General features: G+C 52.7%; 2 protein-coding genes across 2 annotated transcripts in view; both read right to left on the bottom strand.

Annotated features, from left to right (window-relative positions):
• Nucleotides 1–1,040: 1,040 nt before the first annotated feature.
• Nucleotides 1,041–13,155, bottom strand: SLC16A8 (solute carrier family 16 member 8). Its single transcript, XM_064512590.1, has 4 exons — nucleotides 6,783–13,155; nucleotides 6,129–6,272; nucleotides 4,718–5,581; nucleotides 1,041–1,836 (listed from the first exon to the last, which is right to left on the bottom strand). The coding sequence occupies exons 1-4, from the start codon at nucleotides 7,009–7,011 to the stop codon at nucleotides 1,439–1,441; spliced, it is 1,635 nt and encodes a 544-aa protein (XP_064368660.1). The 5' UTR covers nucleotides 7,012–13,155; the 3' UTR covers nucleotides 1,041–1,438.
• Nucleotides 13,156–13,827: 672 nt separating this feature from the next.
• BAIAP2L2 (BAR/IMD domain containing adaptor protein 2 like 2) overlaps nucleotides 13,828–21,191 on the bottom strand; it is a 13,195-nt gene continuing 5,831 nt past the window's right edge. The window contains exons 8-14 of the mRNA XM_064512596.1: nucleotides 19,916–20,068; nucleotides 19,504–19,642; nucleotides 18,506–18,728; nucleotides 17,418–17,489; nucleotides 16,898–17,078; nucleotides 14,903–14,943; nucleotides 13,828–14,109 (exon numbers count right to left, since the gene is read on the bottom strand). Of these exons, the coding sequence (XP_064368666.1) occupies nucleotides 14,034–14,109; nucleotides 14,903–14,943; nucleotides 16,898–17,078; nucleotides 17,418–17,489; nucleotides 18,506–18,728; nucleotides 19,504–19,642; nucleotides 19,916–20,068 (885 nt within the window). The 3' untranslated portion in view covers nucleotides 13,828–14,033. The remainder of the gene's footprint in view (nucleotides 14,110–14,902; nucleotides 14,944–16,897; nucleotides 17,079–17,417; nucleotides 17,490–18,505; nucleotides 18,729–19,503; nucleotides 19,643–19,915; nucleotides 20,069–21,191) is intronic.

Raw genomic sequence — 21,191 nt, 5'->3', positions numbered from 1 at the left:
ATGCTCTGCTGAGTTTCTGATCCCTCCACGTAGTAATAGGTCCCCCCAGGGCCTTTGAGGTGAAGCAGTTCAGGAAACCGGAAGAAAGAGCTTTGGCCAGGGGTGTTTATAAAAGATCCAGTTCTAAAGCAGATTAAGAGTGGTTTAAGCATGCCAGGGAAGGTTGTCCTCTCTGAATCCAGAAAGCCACCACTGCAGCTTGGGGGGAGGGGGTCATGCCTGGACTACCACGTGCTTAGACACTCTCATTTGCTGCACTCACAGGCTACAGCTTGTCCTTCTGCCTTACCGTTGACTCTTATGTAATGGAGTTTTCTATTTAAAAAGAAAAAACACACATGCACATGCACTCTTTTCTTGTACCATTCCTGCTGCGTGGATAATCACTTGGGACAGAGTGTGTCTTTACCTGCACTGAAGATCCCACCTCCATATGGGCTAAGTTGTTCCCTTCACATGTCAACACAACTCATTTTAGCCTAGCTAAAATCTGGCAGACTTAGCCTAAGAGAAGTGGCTTGCTGCTATTCCTGTCCATAAGGCTCCATGTCATGCTGCTTGCTTAATGCCATTAGCTTTTCTTAGGTTTCATCTTCCTTTCACAGCCTTAAAAAGCAGCCTTTAACCCGGCACTTCCCTACTCGGAAAAGCAGCATCATGTGCCACTGCTCCAACTTCACCACCCACAAAAGCTGCTCCAGATGGAGGTGGCAGAAGCCAGTGCTCTTGCTGGTTTAGCAGTGCTGAAGAGTGGTATTGCAGGGAGGGGAGCAGGATCTGCCCTGATGCTGGCTGCAGCTGAAGGCAGTCCATATGATGACTGAATTACAACACGACCTAAACCTACTTCCAGCTAACCTGGCCTGGCCTCTCACATGTTAGCTCCCAATTTGCATTTCCCAGGGGGAACACAAGCTCAGGCCAGGCCTGCTGCATGGCAGCTGCCCTCAGTCTTTCCGAGAGCTGGGACGCTGGGCTTCACTCTGTCTTGACCCTGCAAGTGGGTCAGATGCCGCCAGACCAAAGAGTATGAGATCTGATTACAAAGAGTCTCTTCTTGTTTTGTTTTGTATTGCGACAATACAGAAGGAAAGGAGAGTCCTGTGCAGCCTCTTCAAAATACTTTTTCCAGGGCTGGTTCGGAGGGAGGGGAAAAAGGTTGTGTTGTTTCGGGGTTTTGGGGGGATTTTTTTTTTTTGGTGTTCAGGCTGTTCCGAGCCTGTGTTGTATCAGCATGGGTGTAGTATGCAAGTAGACGTATCACTGAGCAGGTATGTGGATATATATACATAAAGACCAGCTACTAGACTCTCTCCCTCTTACTTCTTACATCCACTTCTGCCTCACCCTTCTCCACCCCATCTACCCTCCCTTGCCGATTTACGTGCACACCAGGCCAGTTACATCCATTCGCATTGTCTCGATTCCTCTGTCCTGGCTAAAAGCTGTCCCGCTCTACTATCCGGTCAGTGCTGCAGCTGGCTCGTGCCAACACCTCCCCATCCCCCTCAGGACACCCACCTCCCTCCCCACTCTGCTCTTCTGCAGCCACGTGGTTTGCCTCCTCACTGGCCCCCACCACGGCATCATCGGTGCTGTGGGCTGGCTGGTTGTTGTCACTGCTGTGCTCCTCAGCTTCCTGCACATCAGACTCAGCTTCCTCGGTGTCACTCCCACCGCCCACTGAGGGGGACTTCTCTGGGGGAGGTGCCTTTTTCTTCCCCCGTCTGAGGCAGCAGTAAGTGGCCATGGCCAGAAAGAGAGCTGAGAGCACCACCTCGGAGCCCGCCAAGTAGAAGATCACCTCGTAGTTCTTGAGAGCATCAACCAAGCGGCCTGATGGGTTGACAAGAAACAAGCCAGTTAGCCTGAGCACTCCTGCCTGGAAACCCCAGCACATCTCCAGCACTTGTGTCTGGCTGAGGAACCATTTCTCAAGGGAAGAACGGGAAGCCTGAATATGTAAAATCATCCTAGGCAAGGACCTGGACAAATGAAAGTTATTCTGTGCCACCAGGGCAAGTACTGTAAGAGCATGCGTTTGGTGGTTTGCCTTTGTTCTGACAGGTTTAAATATTTGTGACACACTGATGTCATGGTCTTGCACTACAGCAGGCCATCTTTTCACCAACCTGAGACTAGCCTCCGAGGACTTGGCTTTTCTAGTCTCAGAAAAGAAAGAAAAGGTGAAAAGACATTGCTATTTCTTAATCTACTATGTGGGGAAAATATGCAGAGGAGGAGAAGCAGCAGCCCTTTGGCACAGAAATCATCAAGTGTGAACCAGACCTGAATGCACTAAGGCTGGCAAAGGCGTGAGGGTTCCCAGAGCCTGAACAACCGCCCCAGTGCAGCTGGCATGGCACCCGCTGAGCTGGGCCGGGGCCGTGATGATCAGATGCTTCTGTCTAGGCCCACGCTCTCCTGACTTTGCATGTGACCTCTGGTGCCTTCTGTGCAACAGAGTGAGGCCTGAGCACAGCCTCGGGGCACGCTGAGCTACCTCCCAGGGTGGTCATGAGAGACACGCAGCTAATTCCTCAGCGGGTGAATGCATCCCTGTTCACGTAGACAGCCAAAAGCGTGTGTGCGTGCGTGTGTGTGGCTTATCCTACGCCAAACTTCCTCAGCCCCTCAACCCCGCAGAGGGGGAGCAGCGAAGGAGGATTAAACCAAACAAAGCAACATTGTTCGGCCCCTTCCTCCAGGCAAGTGCTGCTCTCCAGAGTCCAAGCTGCTGGGTTTGCTAGCAAGCCCAAGCTCCCTGCACCAGCAGGGTCCTGCAGCTGGCTGCCCTGGGGCAACAGTGGGAGTCATGACTTGGCCCTACCGACCTCCACTCTGGCCAGCTTAGGGGACATTGCACTGTGTCCTGTTTTTCGCTCATGCACCACCAAGGCACAGCTGAACTGAGGCAGGAGGACTAAGGGATATTCCTCCTCAAATTGCCCAGGGTGGTGTGCTCAGCGCCACATACAGCATTGGGGCTATGAAGATATGGTCTCTATCTACCCCTGCTCCTCATGTCCTGGCTTCAACCCCCCTTCCTCCTCACTTGTGAAGTGGCCTGGCCCAGAAAAATTTATCTCCAGACACTGAGTCATCTCTTACATCCTGTCCCATACAAGACACCAGCTGGCCTTAAAGTCTGTGAAAAATAGTACATGCAAGTGCAGGCCTGCAACATAAAACTCATCCACTTCTTTCAGCATCTCCTTCCTTTTCCTTTCTGTTTCCTTTTCTTTCCCTTCTGTTACTCCCAGGTCCTGTTCTTGGAAGGAGCTGGCCCACTGCCACACAGCACACAGTATTTAATAAACACTTTTTCTGCTTCCTAGTATCTTTCTGATTTCTCATTAATCATTTCATAAAGAGCTGTAGGCTCCAGGTCATGGGAGCAAAGCAGCATTAAATCCCCTTCTACCTGCCACAGTCTCTCTGCAGCTGCCCCCAAGCCACCTATTTCTGGACCACCCCCGGCCACCTCTAGTCTGTGACTTTTACCTACCCTGCAGGTTACAAGATGGGATATGAATTATTGCTGTCATCAAGATAGTCTTCTCCTTGCTACAGCTTTTTACCTGAGAGCTGAGTGGAGTTACTAAGGGTGGTATATGCTGGGGGGGGGGGAGGGGGCGCTCATTCACACAGAGGTTTTCACTGATGGGCTTTAACCCACATGTCGTAGCTGAAGGGAGCGAGCGCAGGAAGCAATGGATCAGCTCCTGCCTGGGGATTTGCCTATAGTCTGTCATCGACTCTTCCTAGCAAATCACACATTCAGGAAACTGCTTCATTTGGAAATGGTCCTCTTGTGTGATTTGACTTCAACAGACCTGATCAGACAATTAAGAGAAACCTACATCAGCCTCTTGGGTAAAGGCTTTCTCCCTATTGAACAGCCTATTAAGAGGATGCTTGTGGGGCATGGACCTTAACAGGGACTCTGGCTTAGCTCAGATTGGCTGAGAAGCCATGAGTTTCCTAATCCTCTTACCAAAAGAAAAGAAAAGAAAAGAAGAAAGAAAAGAAAGAAAAGAAAGAAAAGAAAGAAAAGAAAGAAAAGAAAGAAAAGAAAGAAAAGAAAGAAAAGAAAGAAAAAAGAAGAAAGAGAAAAAAGAAGAAAGAGAAAAAAGAAGAAAGAGAAAGAGAAAAAGAAAGAAAAAGACAGCAAATGCCTGAGGTAGCTCCACAAACTGTTTTGGCAAGCTTGATTGCCACAGACATGCCTGCACCTTGGGGCTGGAGCCAACACAAATTACATTTGTTACTCACAGCATCAGTCAAAAGGCAAAGGACACCAAAGAGAACTTGAAATTTCCTGGTCTTGTCCTGCTGAAGGCCCTCAAAGGTTTGCCTGCAGCACATGCCTGACTCTGCCCATAACATGATTTGATATAACATTCACAAGCAAAGTCAGAGACATGGATCCCAGTACAAAACAGGAGAAGTGCCACTAGTTAGGACTAAGGGACACTGGAAGTCATGCCACTCTGGATAGCTCTGCATGCCTGTCATTGCTCAGGTCTCTGAGTGAAGCTGAGAGAAAAAAATCACTACCCATCTTCTGCCTCTGCTCAAAATCAGTGTTGTAGTGCATGGAGTGAGACTGTGAGAAACAGGCTCTTTATTCAAGCACTGTGCCTCTACCTAATACCTACAATACCAATGAATGGCAGCTAAATTAATCGCCTGTGTTTTGCAGCAAGAGACCTACCTGCAGAGGGCGGACCGATGAGCACTGCAACAGCTTCAATAAGTAGGACCAACCCGATAGCACTGGAGAACTTCTGGGAGCCGACAATGGCCATGAGCACCTCGAACTGCAGTGCCCCCACCATGCCATAAGAGATTCCAAAAAAGACACAGAAGATGACAAGCCCTGTGTAATTGCTAGCCCTGGCGCTGCAGATGTCTGTCAAGCCATTGAAGAGCATAGCAAAGCTGAACAAATAAGCCACGTGAGGGCGGACCCACTTCAACCCTGCCACCATGCCACAGGCTGGACGGGCAAAGATGTCTATGAAACCAATGATGGAAAGCAAGAATGCAGCCTCTGTGTCTGGTACTCCCGTGTCCTTAGCATAGTTGACCAGCAATATAGGAGGCACAAAGAGACCTAAGACCAGGATGAACTTCGAGATGGTGTAAATAACAAACCCCCGGTTGGAAAAGATGCTAAAATCTAGCAGCTTCTTTCCTTTCTTGGACTTCTTCTTGGCTTTCTTAGCTTTCTTGGTTCCATCAGTGGTGCTGATACCCTCCTCTGACTTTCCTCCCATAGGCAGCATCTCCTTGACTTCGTATTTGTCCTGGACCTTCTCCATCTTCCGTTTCACGCCCATCTCCAGGGGTCTCATGACTGCCCCACAGGTGCAGCAGTTAAGCAGTAGGCCCCCCATGATGAGGAACCCTCCTCGCCAACCAAACTTCTCTAATAGCACTTGACCCAGTGGAGAGAGGGAGGAGAGGAAGACAGGGCTCCCAGCAGCAGCCAGTCCATTGGCAAGAGGCCGACGTTTGTCAAAGTAGGTGCCCAACATAATCAAGGAGGGCTGGAAGTTCAGTGCCATACCCAGACCTACATGGGGGGAATAGCCGGGAAAGAGACAAGGAGTGCAAGGACATGAGACACGTAGATTGCAACAAGCTGAAACCTCCCCTGAGGCTGTTCTAGCCCAGAAGTCCCATTGTGGGATTCACATGTTCCTCACAAACATCTTCTCCTTCATCTTGTTGAGTTGCCCTGGAGAAGATGGGCTAACAACCTACCTGAACTGTATTTGAATCAAGTAGCTGTGGCCCTGTTTAGAGAGGACCTGTGCATTACCTTTGCCTTCCTTCCCTGCCACTATATACTGATGCCACCCCAGTTGCCATAATCACTGCACTGGGCATCATCTGTTTTTCTTCTGGTTTTCTTCCCTCACCTGGCAGGCCCTGCCTGGTTAGATCCATTGGATGCATCTCCCATAGGGTCAACATTCAGGACCAGATGCCTCCTCTGTGTGAGTGGGAATGGGTGAGGGGAGACCAGATACCAGACAAGGCAGTGCAAAGGGAGGACAGGATAGGCCACTGGCCTTTCCCCAGGTAAATCTGTTCCCCCACCTCCCTGGGGCTCTCACCTGTCAGCACACCAGCTGTCAAATAAAGCTCAATGATATTGGTGGTAAAAGATGCCAGGATCATCCCAGAGGAAGCCAGCAGCCCGCCAATGAGCATCACGGGACGGCAGCCAAACTGGTTCACCATGATGCTGCATACTGGTCCTGGGGGGGGAAGCAGAGGAGCCACGGTAGGACACCAGAAAGGGACAGGACATTTGGGAAGGGGCAGCCTGCCCAAGTGGGGCACATGGGGAAGATGAGACAGTAATGACAGAGATCACTGCTTGGCTGATTAGATACACGGCCCTTGGGTCTGGCCAAAGGAGAGAGGCCCTGGCATAGAGACTGCTGCTACTCAGCCTTCAACCCCCTGTTCCCTGAGAACAAGAATGGGCTTGGTGTGATAGAGGCAGAGCTTCAGAAAAGGGAGAAAGCCCCATGTTAGCTGGGTGAGAGATGGGGTGTGACTCCTGAGGTTTCCGGGAGCAGGGAAGATGGGGACAAGAAACACAGCATACTTCTAGAGGAGGAGTGGTGGGACAATTGTCTTCTGCGTGTTGGTTCATGACTGGGACCAGCAAACGTGAAGAGAGACTACGGGACATGGTCTGGGCCTGTAGTGGGGCAGGGGAAGGCACAGGTTGGGAAGGGAGAAACCTATCTAAGCATCACCTGTCCCGTAGAGCATAGCCAGCATGATGGAGGAGATCCAGGCTGTGTCACTGTAGCCCACATGGAAATCTTTCATGAGCTCCTTGAAGTAGACACTGACCGCTTTCGGGAAAGCGTAGGAGAAGCCAGTGATCACAAAGCAGCCGAGGAGCACAATCCAGCCCCAGCCGCCATCTGGAGGCTTCACCGGAGCTGGCAGCTGCCCTTCCTCTGGGTCAGCGCTCCCCATCGTCTAGTCTGAGAGGGGAAAGACAAGTTGGGAAGAGGAAGGGCAACAGAGAGAGGGATCTCCAGACACTGCAAGAAGAGGAGAGCACAGAGCACAAATGTTTACTGCAAGGAGGTTTCTCTCCAAGACCCACTGCCTCCAAGCTCCAAGAGCCTCATCAAGGACCTGTGTCATCTCTTTGCACCTTCATCCTGCCAGGCAAGGAAGGGCTGCATGGAGATGCTGGGTCAAGCCATGGGCAGGCAGCAGTGGAAAGCCCCCCCCCCCAAGCACAGGGCAGCCCACAGTTCCATAATCCTCGTCCAGACATAGCCAAGCAGGGTCACAGTCCCAGCTGAGACCAGCCAGCTATGTCTGATGTGGTGAAGGACTGGGGGCAGGAGGGAGGCTGCAGCATCACACTCATGCAATATCCAGCCTCACCTGCAGGCCTGTGCGAGGTCAGAACCAGGGATGTGAACCTCCCTCAGTTCCCAAGATGAGTCTTTGAGCCTCTCCCCTCCTACCGTGCTCTGCCTGGCTGCAAAGCCTCCCACAGCAGGGCAGAGGAGATGCGTTAGTCCATCGGCTTTCCCCTGGGAGGCCTCTGCACACAACCCTCTCCCTTGCCCTCCCTCCCCTGCTGCAAGGGAGCACATCTGGGAAATGGGTGAAGGGGGAGAGCACAGCAAACCGATGGCAGTGATTACTTGCATGCCAGAGAGATTAAGGCTCTGTATCTACACAGAGGGGCTGGAACAAAGCCTGAGGGGGGAGGAGGAGGGAATTAGAGGGGATGTCTTGTGAGTTGCTCTCAGGATTGTTAAGCTGCCCAAGAATTATGCTCCAATTGGCTGGTGTGGGTTTGTTTTTTTCATTTCTCCACTAGGTACCAGGTCTCTGCCATACCCCTTCCAGCACTGAGCAGTACCACTGGCCTCAGTTTCTTGGTCAGCCAGACTTATTTTCATACCTGTATGCAAAAGTGTCACTGCCCTTGGATTATAGATGCTCCCAAGTAGCATCTGACAGGTGTTAGAAAGCAGAGGGCTTTTTGCATGTCTAAGCTGGGAGTTTGCCACACTGTTTTGCCTGGTTCAGTTTGTCCTAGCACTCTCCTGCTGGCTGTACACCCTTAACATGGGTGTCCTCCCAGCTTCCTTGGCTGAAGGACTACAAGAGGGAAGCAACATTCCCATCACTTGGTGCAGGCAGTCACGGAAAATACCAGCAGTTGCATGCTAACTGGAGACTGCCAAGTGGGCAAGGACACTCCTATAGATGGGGCACACAGGGCTAGCTTTGAATCTTTGGGTCTGGGTGTGGGCATCTCAAGAAGGTCCCTTTTCTCTGTACCCTACAATCAATGGGAACATCTTTCCCAATTCTCATAACTCTGCTGTTACTTTAGCATTAAACAAGTGCAAAGCCCTCAGCCAAAGGCACAGGTGGGACAAGTTGGGTCAGAGCCCGCATAAAGGGCTACTGCATGGAAAGAGGGGTCCTACTCCGTGACACTGCAGAAGCTTGATGGAGGGGAGAGCAACTGGTGTTTCCCAGGCCACGGGAGGTTCGGCATGCAGAGCCACAACTGGAAATAAGGCTGGGAAATGCTCTGAGAAGGGTCTAAAAACATTGTTTTGGGGTTGCTGGAAGAGAGACTTGCAAGACAACACAAGATAAGGCCAGTTCTGGACTGCACAGCAAGGTATGTGGCCATCTGCACCCACAGTGCATTGACATGAGAACACAGGAAGCGGTTTTGGGCCAGTTGGTTTTAATCAGGCTCCTGAGCCAAGATCAGCTTGTAGAGGGAAGGGTAGGATGGGAGTCACCAGCTGCCCTCAGTGGTCTCCCTTCTTCCTCTCCCTAGAGGACCCTTGCTCCTGAAAATGCAGAAGGGGTTGTTCATCCTAGCACTCAGCGTCTGCCACTGCTACAGCCACACATCGCTGCAGCAGAGCTCCCCAAGCCTCTAGGAATCTGACAACCACAAAAAAGGAGAGCAGGATCTGGCTCTGAAGGTGGGTTGAAGCAGCTCTTCTTCTGGGTGGCCCTATCCTAACAGTTCTCGGGCTGAACACAGGAGCCAGAGCACAGCAGGAGCTGCTCTGCATTTCAGCCCGTGCAGTCAGATCTTGCTGGTGGAGCTAAGAGCAGCAAAACCAGAAGCACTAACAAATAGCCTAAGAACTAGAGCATTCACACAGTATTTTCCCTCCTCCCAGCCATATATATGCACACAGTACTCTGGCAAACACACACTCACACATGTGCACACCTGTTTTTTTTCATTGGAGAGACCCAAGGCAAATTCAGTGACACATGACACGTTCAGGAACATGCAGTGAATCAGTGGCAGAGCTGGGGTTGTTCAGCAGGCTTTTACTTTGATTGCTCTTGAAGTTATCTTTATTTATCCATATTCCCCAAACAGCCAAAAGCAAAAATCAGAGAGGCTGCTTTCAGTCTCTCTCTCCCAACCCAAGTCTCAGGGACTGTGGCAAATGGCAGAGACAGCAGCTGAGAACAGGCTGCTGGAAAGACACTTGCAAGCCAAGGAATCATTGCAAGGACGAAAGGATTCATTATACACTCGCCAAACACCCACACCATACCAGTGGTCATCCTGATCACCAGCACCAGCACAGCCTGACTGAACAGTCTCACTCAGCATCTGCCGTTACCTGCCTGCTGCTCCTCTCCCAGCTCCCCTTGACCGGCAAGCTAGTTACATCTGTACAAAAGGCAACCTGCTGCAAAAGTACAAAGATTTCTAGATCAGTGTTAGTCGTCAATCACTGCAGCATCTGATGCACACAGCTACCGCAAATAAAAGTATCTGCCACCAAACATATCCAGATGCTTTTTATCCAAGCCCCTCTCCCCAGCCCTGCTCTTCTTGTTCTATTCCTGCATCACAAATTAAATTGTATCAGTCAAGCCATTCTGTTTCATCCCACTTTTCCCATAAACATCCCAGTATCCTAGCAAGAAAATATTTCTCTTTCCGTGACATGCCCTTCAGAGATTTCTGTAGCATCACCCATCAATAGTGAATCAATCGCATTTGATTTTGAAGAGCACATTAGACAAATATTCATCAAAACTGGCTGAGTCTAGGGCTGGATAGGTACCTGCAGGATCCACTTACATAGTGCCATGTAAGTGTACAGCAACACATGACAGGGCATCTGCCTGACTGCACCTAGATACTGCCTGAAATAGATGAGATGCACCAGACTAGCTCACCTGTGGTGATCCCACTAAGGCCAATATACTATAGCTCTGTTAGTGATTTATCCCAGCTTTGAGCAAGGCGGTTTGGAGCTGCCTCAGTCAATAACATCACAGTACATATGCTAGCTCTTTCGCTCGCGGCTGCACACAGTGGTCACACCAGCATACCCTGCGCCTGCCTTTGCATACTCTACAGCTTGCTGTTATTTCCTCCTTAACCAGGGAGTTTTTATATATAGGTAAAAATACCATATCTAAGTTCACACTTCCCTGAAGAGGACATGCACTGACACAAGAAGTCACTAAGTCATTCAGTCATTGCTGTCAGCCCCCAGATGCGTACAGAGCACATTCCCATCGTAAAGCAGCTGATGCTTGATGATGCCCAGCAAAACCAAGCTCTGTCCAGCAAGCTGCACTAGTACCAGTACCTAGGAGGGTCCATGTGAGCACTGGGATGGCTCCTGGCATCCCAGCATGGTAAGGATGGGGAGGGGAGCTGTTCATCAAATGCTAGGGCCAGGATTCACACCACCAACCTCCCAGCCGGAAATAATACCCTGAGAAAGCATTTGTGGCAGAATTAAACCAGTGCAGGCCTGGAGCAAGCTGTCCTGTCAACAAGCCACGACACCAGCAGAGCTCTGGTGTGAACATCCCTCCATACCACTGACCTGCACGAGGAAGCGACGACTGCCCGGCACAGGCCAAGCCCCCAGGGGCCAAGTGCACCCGTCAGCAGCTCCTCCTTCACCCTCCTGACACACCAATCCAGGCGGCGCTTCCCAGCTCTGGATGAGGGCACCTGGTTAGATGGCACCGCTGGCTCTTCGCTCCATGATGGATGCACTGTCTGCCAGGTGCAGGCTGATGCCTGCAGGAATCCGTCACCCTTTGAAAGGTTTCTTGTGGCCCCGCTCTTTCCCTTCAGGGCACCTGGAGAGCTAATCCCCCTCACAACCTGCTGTGCTCAGACTTTGATGCTGTCCCCCGTTGGGGGGCAACTTGCTCTGGGGACCCCCCTGCCTGCTGCGGGTGCAGCCCAGCCAGCAGGTAGTGCCCCACGGCACTCCCAGCATCGATGTGGGTCAGCAGCCGCTTACAGTTTCAAGTCAGCAAAGCCTGGCAGGTGCTGAGCGGGCAGAAAGCACTTCTCTACTTTTAAGAGGCTTTTCCAGCCAATGGGAAGGAGGTGGCTGGCTGCCTGCCTCAGCCCGAATCCCCTGGTAATCCCGCTGCCCGGCTCCGAGAGGCAGCTGGGAGCCTGCCTAAAGGCTCCTCACCGTTTGCCCCACCAGAAGAGCGCTGGCTCACAGCGGGCAGATTTACAGGGGGGAAGATGAAGGAAGGGGTTGCGGGGATGTCGGTGATGAACCAAGCCACTGTCATGCTGGGAGCAAGGGGCGCAGGGAAGGAGGCAGTGGGGCAGGAGTAGCAGCAGACAAGAGCACAGCAAGGAAGAGCTGCAGCAAAGGACATGAGGTAGCACGCAGCAAGGAGCTGCACCTGAAGCAGGGAATCACTGCTTTAATATCACAGCCCTGAGCACAAAATGGGCCTCTACATTAATAAGAGGAAAAAAGGAGGAAGGCAGCTATTTTTTTACAGTCTCCCCAAGCTCTCAGCTTTTAAGGCACACTTGAAATTCCCAAGCTATTTCCCTAGCTGCCTGCCAGAAGGACGGAGAAGAGCTGGCACGGTTTTATGGCAGGCAGCTCGGTCAAGGCTGCAGGATGTGTGCCCAGCAGGCAGCAAAGCCGAGATGCAAGGCAGATTGGCTGAGGAAGTGCCACCATGGGAGGCTTGTAGGGCTGGCTGGGGTTAGACCCAGCTGACCTGCTTTGGGGGCAGGCTGCGTGGTGTCCCCAGGAGGACCTCGCTGCATTCAGGAGCGTCAGGCAGGTCACGGCCATCCTCCCCTGACAGAGCCCTTTGAGCATCCAGCCTGCCCCATGGCAATCAGCGGGGTTCAACACACTCACTAAAACCTCCATATATAAAAAAATAAAATAAATAAAAATAAAAATCCTCAGCAGCTGCCACACGACAGCCCCGTGTCAAGGTCTGGCTAGGGATGAGTCAGTCACCCACCACACGTGCAGAAACCTGTTTTCTTTTCAGGACTCAGACAGGTCGGGACTCCTCCTTCCTAGCTGTGCCCACAGGTAGGCTCTAACCCCAAGCGCGCACACGTCCCAGAAGTGAGAGGCCCCCACTTTAATCCCCTAAACCTCTTAGCGCCGGCGGCCCCCACGTTGCCCCATCCGCCTCATCGTGCATTTCTAGCAGCAGGAAAGGGGTGCACACGGCCCAGGGAGGGGAGCATGTGGGGGCTTTGGAGAGCTGGCACCCGGGGTTTAATTTCTATTAATAAGGATAATCAGCTAAAGCAGTCACTGCAGCTCTCACACCCTCCTTCACCCCCACACCTCCTCTCCCGTGAGGGCTCCCGCTGCCCCAACGTGGCATTTGTGGGGCAGGCCCCAAGTGCCGGAGCCTGGCTGGAGGGGACTCCATGGGTGCCCAGGATGGGGAGCGCTTTCCTCCCTGCTGATTACCTCCCCCCTGTACCAGGAGCTGGCCTGGGGCACCCCTGAGGCATGCAGCCCCGTGGAGAGGTGAGGAGAAGATGGCTACCAGGCCTTGCCGGCTGGCCTGAGGCCTACCAGCTGTCCTGGCATGGCTGGGAGGCCCCGCCGCCCTTGTAGGCCAAGAAACGAGCTTTTGCTGCCCTCCAGTGGCCGGACTGCACAGGGTGGTGGCCAGCTGTGGGTCACTTAGGGCCCCCCCCCCAAGCACCTGCCACATCCTTGCCAGCAGCTCCTGGAGAAAGTAAAACCCCCGGGGCGGGAGGGCTGAGGACCACCATGGCGAGGGCCAGGGCAGGCTCCCAGTCTCCAGGTGAAGGAGCAGAGGAGCAAAGGGCCTGGGCTTACTGAAATTAAAGTGTGGTCCTTCAGGGGGTTGCCTGCTCCTGGGGCTGGGCTGCATGATAGCCTCACGCGTCACTGCTAAAGCTCAGCTCATGCCAACAGGGTCTGGGGGTTATTCTGACAGCAGGAGGAGGAAAGCCAGGCCCACGGCTGCTACGGCAGCCAAGGCAATGGCTGCAGTCACTGGGACACTTATAGAAGCAGCATTCTTCATTTTATTTCAAGAAGGCCTTCTTTACAGCCATCAAACAAAAGCAAGGCAAGGAAGCTGGGCCCCCTGGGGCAAGGGGTCAAGCAGCAGGTGAGAAGGGGGTAGATGCCCTTATAAACCAACTTTGCTCTTGGCCCATTTGGTGGCTAAGAGCTGGGCTTGCAAATCCATTCAGCTGGACCTAACCTCTGGCTCCTTTCTAGCAATCACCTCACCAGGGGAGGTTATTTTCTAATATCAAAAGGACTATCCCATGAATGCCCTTCTCTGGCCACAGCAGGGCATGCAAAGCTTTGTCTGTCTTCCTACAAGCGCTGCCCCATGCAACAGGTGATCTTACCCATCTATCCCTCCAGCTCCCAGATCTCCAGCATCCCCTTTCTCGGGCCACCAACACCAGTAACACCAGATTTCTTCCACTCAGGTACAATAATGTCACACAGGGGAGGGCAATCCAAAGAGAGCAGCAAGGGCCTATTGCTGGCTAAAGTATGCCAGACAGTCAGGCGAGATGGATGCCCATGTCCAAGAGGGAAGGGAGGCAAAGAGAGAGTTTACTCCATGAGTGGTAGCACTAAGCTGCCCAGCTGGGTTCACAGAAGGTCAGTTCTACGCCTTCCCCCTCCCTGCTCAAATTCTCTGCTGTCTGCAGCCCTGCTTCATCGGATGACGGGTGCTGAGCGGTCATTGGTGACTGTGGGGCGCAGCTTGACTGTAGCAAATGGATTGGTGCCTCTGAAAGGGGAAAGGAGATAGGCAACCATCAGGAAATCTGGAAAAACCATGCAGGGGACCTGCTAACCAAGCAAAGGCTATTTAGTCCTGCCAGCCTGCCACCTCCAAGCCAAGAAGGTGAGGTGAAGCTGGTTGCCGAGTGTGTTTTCTTCCTCATTAACAAACCCTGATGCAAGTTCCAGGGTTGTTCCTTGGGCTCCTTGTCCTTTCTGTGGGGTGGCCATATCATGAGGAAGGGACAATAGCATAAGGCTGTCCCTTGCAGCAGCACTCTCTACATTTCTGGTCCCCGATTCTCCAAGCGAGAAGTCAGGGAGCAGAAAGATGCCACAGCACCATTTTGGAAACATACGGAGACACCAATCTGACTACAAGGGGAAAGGAAATCAGAAATTTATGGTGAGTCTCATATCCATAGACCTGACACATCAAGGCTAAAAGCCTCAGGTCTCCTCAGCCCTTTCCAAGTAGGCAGAGCTGTGTAAATCAATTTGGTCTAATGCTCAGGCTATAAACTGCTTTTCTGGCTCTTCCAGAATGGACGGGAGGAACTTGCAGGTCTGGCCATCTCAGGATTCTCCTACCTCTTAGTAGCAGAGGTGGGAGAATGCCTTAACAGCCAGCAGAGGCTAGAATGGCCCACCTTTCCCTCCTGTCCTGGAAGATGGGAACTGGCTTTCCTCCAGACACTTCCCTGCTCCTCCCACATTTGGTAATCCAACAGATTAAATAATAATGGTAATGATGCCACCCTACCTGCTGATCCCAGAGCTCAGTCCCATGCCTGACTTACCGTGGGAAGAGTTCAGGGGGCTGGTCCCACACTCTTGATTTCTGCAGTGAAAAGAAAGGCAACAGTGAGTGATCTGGGGTGGGGAAGAGAAGGGAGAGAAAAATTGGGCAGGAGACACCGCACACATGGAAGAAGATTTTACAAAACACTTGAGTGAGTTAGGAACCCAAGTCCTGTTAACAGGGCTCTGACTCCCTATTCACTCACACTTTGCGTAATCCCACAATTCACAGCTGTAGATAATGAATACCTTGAGTTCTGTGGTGTGGGGTGGTCCCTGCACCACAGTTTCCCTCTTCCCCTAGGACACCCCCCTCTGTCTTGGAGAAGAAAGGAGATGCTTCAGATCACAAAAGTGTCATGTCTGAAGAGCACAGCAAACAAAAGTAGTCTGATCTACATTTCACCCTGCCAGCACAGCCAGAGATGCCCCCCTCACATTGCACGCACACCCTGCTAATGAGTTTATCTTCAGTGCCCTCACAGGCTTCCTGCATCCACAGAGATTTAAGAACTATAGTGCTACACTGCACAAATTCCTTACTCTACACCGCACATTGCTCAAGTGTGGACCAACTTGACAGAGGAAGACAGAGCTGAGCCCTGCAGCCCTTATCCTTGGCCAGCATGTAGCGAGGGATCACTGACAATTGCGATGGCCTGTTAAAGCATACCAGTTTCTGCAGCTGGTGGCACACAGGTGGCCATGTGTGGCTACCTTTATTCCATCTGGGAAGTCAAACATAGACCTATGCTCGACTCCTAGCTGGACTGGAAGATGTCTTGGGCAGAAGTGTAGAGCAAGGCTCAGACTTTCCAGACCTCTAATGAGGCTAAATTGCTCTGCCACTGTATTCTACAGGCCCCACACGGCTCATTGCTCAACCCCAGACCTATCCCTACACCCTAGTCCTGGGGCCAGATGGCAACCAGTGACCTAGAGGGTCACTATTGACCTAGAGGGCCTTCATGTTGTACAGCCCAAGGCCTCCTGAAGCTGCAGTGCAAGACTTGAAGGGAAAAAAGAGAACAATTAAAATTTGCATTTCTCAGTCCTTTGAGACATCCAGTTGCTTCCAACTTCACAATGACTTGGAACCAGTGACCAGGGATGGAGGGGTCCCAGCCTTCTATGAGACTGAGCAAGTAAAATCCTGTGGGCAGCACCATGTTTGCTCTCCCTCGTGTCCTTAGCTTTAACCAGTTAATTCCCCAGGGCTGGGAGCGGTGATAGGTGGAGGGTTTCCTACCCAATATGCCATTAGTATGTCATGGACTGGAGATTCTCTGTTCCAAGGCTCTCCACTATGGCTGTGCTCTCAGCCTTTGCCCCTACCTCTTTCCTTATCCCACCTGTGACCTCAAAAGAGTTTTGATAATCATTCCTCCTCTCTTGGAGGTTCACATATTGGCATAGCTCAGTCAGTCCTTCCCATCCTTGGCTGCCCTCACCCAACCCTTGTTTGAACTTGGAAGAGGTGCTCTACAAGGCCTCTCTCCATTCTCTGAGGGGAGAAGGATGGCATCTCTGTTAGCTGGTCACCCTCCCCCAGTCTAGCCTGATCATTCCATGGTCCTACTATTAGCAGAAAGAGGTGCTGCCCTGGAGCCACCAGAAATCAGGCTGGGAGGTCATGGAGAAAAGGAGTGAACTGAAGGGCCCCTGGTGAGCAAAAAGAGAGAGAAATAAGAAGAGCACAGCCACAGAAACAGTCCTCAGGGGAGGGCAGCCAGGCACTGAGGACCTGCCAACATGATGCTGATTGTCAGGGGCCCCCAGAACAAGGGCACAGATTGGTTGAGAAAGGCCAGTGAGAGCAGTGCTAACAGAACCCCTTAGCTCAAGAAGGGAGGAGGACACACACCAACATTTACAAGACATTTTTCTTTCACAACAGGCCTACATAGAAGAGGTGTGCCTTGGAGGACGAAAGTCAGCACTGATGAAAAGATATGTCTGCCTCCACACACACTGGTCACCCTTCCCACGCTCACCTTCGAATCTGAACCAACTGGAGTCGCCACCCTGCTCTGGTGACTGCTAGCACCCACTGAGATCAGAGGCGGGCTTGGCAAACGGGCCTGGGCAGTGACAGGCCAGTAATTGCTAGAGGAAGGAGTGCTGGGACGGTCCAGGATGTCATCCATACTGTGACTGCTTCGGAGTGGGAAGGACCTGAACAAGAAGAGAAGACAGTGGGGAGAGAGTCAAAGTAGAGCAGGGAACAACAGTCATCACAGGTGTTAGCCATGGCTTGTCTCCAAGGGACCTCTCAGAAGATGCGGCTTGGACTGACCCAGCTGCAAAAGCCTTTGAGACGATACTGCCCATGTTGGTGGAGTCGTCTAGGTAAGCCTGTGGGATCTCTAGGCATGGCCTGCGAGGCCACCTGCAAATGCTCTAGCATGGAGCTGTAGCTCTCTACCAGGCATACCCCCCACAGGCACTCCACTGGTGTGACAGACCAAAAAGGAGGCACTTCAGCTCCTGCCTGGCCAGTTACTTTCTTATTACCTGGTGGCTAGCTCCTCTGAGTCCCTCATATCCTCCAGAGGCTTGACATAAGTTTCGGGGAACCAGCCACATCTAGGCCACAGAAACAGAGAAGATAGTGAGCTCCAGACAACCACAGTTTGTGGTTCTTCAGATCCAGCTGTCCAGCACAACTGATCTACACCCATCCCACACATCAACTGTGCTGCTGCTGTACCTACAACATGCAATAAGTGTTTCACCATGTATTTCACCCCTAGATAGGGTTCAGCATCATTGCAAGACAGTCCTTGAGAAGCCATCATGACCTTTGTCCTGCAGATAGCATCTCTTTCAGCATCTGGAATCCCAATAATCAAACACAGAGATATTTGCTCACCGAGGCAGATTAAAAAAAAAAAAAAAAAAACGCCCTGCTGATTGATAGCCTGGCCCTCCTCTAGCCTCCTTTGGGGTTTTCTAGCTGTGCTTGGAGCAGGGCTCACTTATCACAAGGGCTGGGCAAGATCACTGCTTCTGGAAGCAACATTAGCACAGTCCAGGGAGAGACACTGACTGTAAGCAATCACAAGGGACCCAAGCCCAGAGCACAAGGAAGGTTGGGAAAATCAACTTCTCCCAAGGGCAAGGCAGCTTCACCTCAGAAACCCTCTGAAAGAAAGGCTGCTCTTGTTCATCTTGCATCCAAGTCTGAACTTCACTGCAGAGTATGATGCACAGATTCCATGTGAAACAGCAGGATTGGCAAAGAGTTGTTGGCCAGCAGCACAATTGGGGAGTAATTCAGTAAATGCTGGATGCAGTAGTTTCCATATACTGTCTGTGCTGGAGGGTGCAGAAGCAGCTGCCATGTGAACTGAGAAACAGCAGGCCTCTCAGGTAACTCCAGCAGCACACAGCCCTGAGCTGGGTCCCATGAGGAGCCCCCATACTAGCTACAACCAACTCAAGCTGGTCATAGCACAGCAGAAATGCTGAGCATGACACAGCAACACAGGCCTTGCTGGGAGGGGAGGAGGGAGACCATCTCATGTTTAAGTCCCCATGCTCTGGACCTGACAAGCCTGTACCAGCCTGCTGGACCAATTTACAGCACAGAAGTCACCTACATGGAAGAGCCCTCCAGCTTGCCGTACAGCCAGCCATTCTGCGCTTCTGGGATCAGCACTGTGATGACATCCCCAAGGTCAAACCGTAGCAGGGTCCGGTTGGTACCTGTTGCATGGGGCACGATAGCCTGTACTCTCACCATGTTGCTTCTCCTCCTGCCTTCACTGCTGCTGCCTTCACCAAAGGAACCAGAACGGGAAGTACGGCTGGTAGAGAGCAAACCTGTCGGGAAGCATCAGAGGGGTCTGGCTGAAGTCTAGCATCCTCCTGCAAGACTCGCGCTGCCTGGAAGGGACCAGCACTTCCCCGATCTAGTAATTAATCTACAGGGTATTCTATAGGTCTTCTCTTGGGGGAGAAAGGAGTGCACAGCATGGGACAGGGTTAAACATTCATCTTGCAGAAGAAAATCGACTCATGCTGAAAACCACTTGCTTTGCATTATGCCCTCTTTGGCCAAACATCCAGGGCACAGGCACTGCCTTCTACAGTGACTGGCTGATGGCTTGCTTCCTGGCCCTGCTAGAGCAGCTGGGAATTTGGGTCTTTTTTTCTCTCCTCTTCTCCTATCCCCATCCCCAATCACTTTTTTGTTTTTTAAAACTTCAAACTGAAATTTGTCATGAATAAAAAGCAGGTAAGATAATGAGGTAACTGGATGGGTTTTATAGGGCAGAATAACATTTATTCTAGTAGCACTGAGGCAACACACATTGCCAAAAGGAAACTCCACTGAGAACCAGCCATCCTGGTCCAGGGAGCCTTGAAGACTGCACATCTGTGGGTTCTCCACCTCTCACACACCCAGCTGAGGAACCGGGCCTTGCCATGGATGGACTCTGCTCTGAAGGGTTGAGCTCAGCAGCCCCCACTTTGGTCAGCCTCTCAGCAGTCTGATAGAGAGTTCTGATCCCTCCCAAACCCAACCCAGGCGGTTCATAGTGAGGCCCAAGCACTGTTTCCCCCCAGTGCTGCTCCTGCTGAACATGGGTCATACCAGCCGATGGCATCCTTTGCAAGGGCTGCCTGGGGGGCTCTGGTTGAGGAGACAGTCTCATTTCTGGAGGCTCCTGAGAGAAGACACTGGATCTACTTCCAGTCATGGGAGAAACAAAATCCTCAAGGGGTCTCTGGGGCTGTTGGAAGGAGAGGAGGTCAAATGCAAACTCCATAGAAAATAAGTCATGAGAGAGAGGCTGAGATATATCCAGTCCTTCTCAGAAAACAAAACCCAGCACATTTTCCTATTGCAGCCCAGACACATGCTTCCCTTATTCTTGTCCAGGAAAGGCCACAAGCACCAAGTACCTCCTGCCCCAAGGACTGGGCCTGGGCTCTGCCCTGTGGCTAGAAAGGGGGAGCTCCAGCCTCGCCACCCCTAAGGTGGGGACTGTCTGCAGACTGCTCACCATCTCAAGGTGGGTGGGGGTGACCCGGCCTGATGGATAGCCCTGGCCATGGGAGGCAGCAAGGAGGCCCTGTGTGTGGCTGCTCGAGGGGTTGCGACTGGCTTCCAGTTGCTCCTGCCACCGTGGTGTCTTGCTCTGGATCATGCCCCGGGCCTGCAGAGAGAGGGGCGAAGAGAGGGGGGGGGGAAGAGAGAGAGGGGGGAAGAGAGGGGGGGGGGAAGAGAGGGAGGGGGGAAGAGAGGGAGGGGGGAAGAGAGGGAGGGGGGAAGAGAGGGAGGGGGGAAGAGAGGGAGGGGGGAAGAGAGGGAGGGGGGAAGAGAGGGAGGGGGGAAGAGAGGGAGGGGGGAAGAGAGGGAGGGGGGAAGAGAGGGAGGGGGGAAGAGAGGGAGGGGGGAAGAGAGGGAGGGGGGAAGAGAGGGAGGGGGGAAGAGAGGGAGGGGGGAAGAGAGGGAGGGGGGAAGAGAGGGAGGGGGGAAGAGAGGGAGGGGGGAAGAGAGGGAGGGGGAAGAGAGGGAGGGGGAAGAGAGGGAGGGGGAAGAGAGGGAAGAGAGAGGAGGGGGAAGAGAGGGAGGGGGAAGAGAGGGAGGGGGAAGAGAGGGAGGGGGAAGAGAGGGAGGGGGAAGAGAGGGAGGGGGAAGAGAGGGAGGGGGAAGAGAGGGAGGGGGAAGAGAGAGAGGGGGGGAAGAGAGAGAGGGGGAAGAGAGGAGGGGAAGAGAGGGAGGGGGAAGAGAGGGAGGGGGAAGAGAGGGAGGGGGAAGAGAGGGAGGGGGAAGAGAGGGAGGGGGAAGAGAGGGAGGGGGAAGAGAGAGAGGGGGGGAAGAGGAGAGGGGAAGAGAGGGAGGGGGAAGAGAGGGAGGGGGAAGAGAGAGAGGGGGGGAAGAGAGAGAGGGGGGGTAAGAGAGAGGGGGGGTAAGAGAGAGGGGGGTAAGAGAGAGAGGGGGGTAAGAGAGAGAGGGGGGTAAGAGAGAGGGTAGAGGGGGGTAAGAGAGGGGGGGAAGAGGAGGGGGGGAGGAGGGGGGAGAGGAGAGAGAGGGGGGGAAGAGAGAGGGGAGAGAGGGGGGGAAGAGAGAGGGGGGAAGAGAGAGGGGGGGAAGAGAGGGAGGAGGGGGGGAAGAGAGAGGGGGAGAGAGGGGGGGAGAAGAGGGGGGAGGGAGGAGGGAGAGAGTGGGGAAGAGAGAGGTGGGGAGGTGGGTGGGGAGAGAGTGTGTGTTGTTTTTGGGGGTTTTTGGGGTTGTTGTGTGGTTTGTGGGTTTTGTGGGGTTTGTTTGGGTTTTTG

The sequence above is a fragment of the Dromaius novaehollandiae genome, chromosome 1 (genome assembly GCF_036370855.1).
Source record: "Dromaius novaehollandiae isolate bDroNov1 chromosome 1, bDroNov1.hap1, whole genome shotgun sequence".
NCBI classification, from domain to species: Eukaryota; Metazoa; Chordata; class Aves; order Casuariiformes; family Dromaiidae; genus Dromaius; species Dromaius novaehollandiae.
The sequence above is the reverse complement of the archived record's forward strand: the minus strand, read 5'-3'. Positions and strand labels throughout refer to the sequence as shown.

Bases quoted from the DNA above. Each gene is read 5' to 3' on its own strand.
- SLC16A8 (XM_064512590.1), bottom strand. From the start codon at position 7,011: ATGGGGAGCGCTGACCCAGAGGAAGGGCAGCTGCCAGCTCCGGTGAAG. The intron at 5,582-6,128 runs GTGAGAGCCCCA...CCCCCCATGTAG, and splicing joins GACAGCTGGTGTGCTGACAG to GTCTGGGTATGGCACTGAAC. The intron at 1,837-4,717 runs GTAGGTCTCTTG...TCAACCCATCAG, and splicing joins CATCGGTCCGCCCTCTGCAG to GCCGCTTGGTTGATGCTCTC.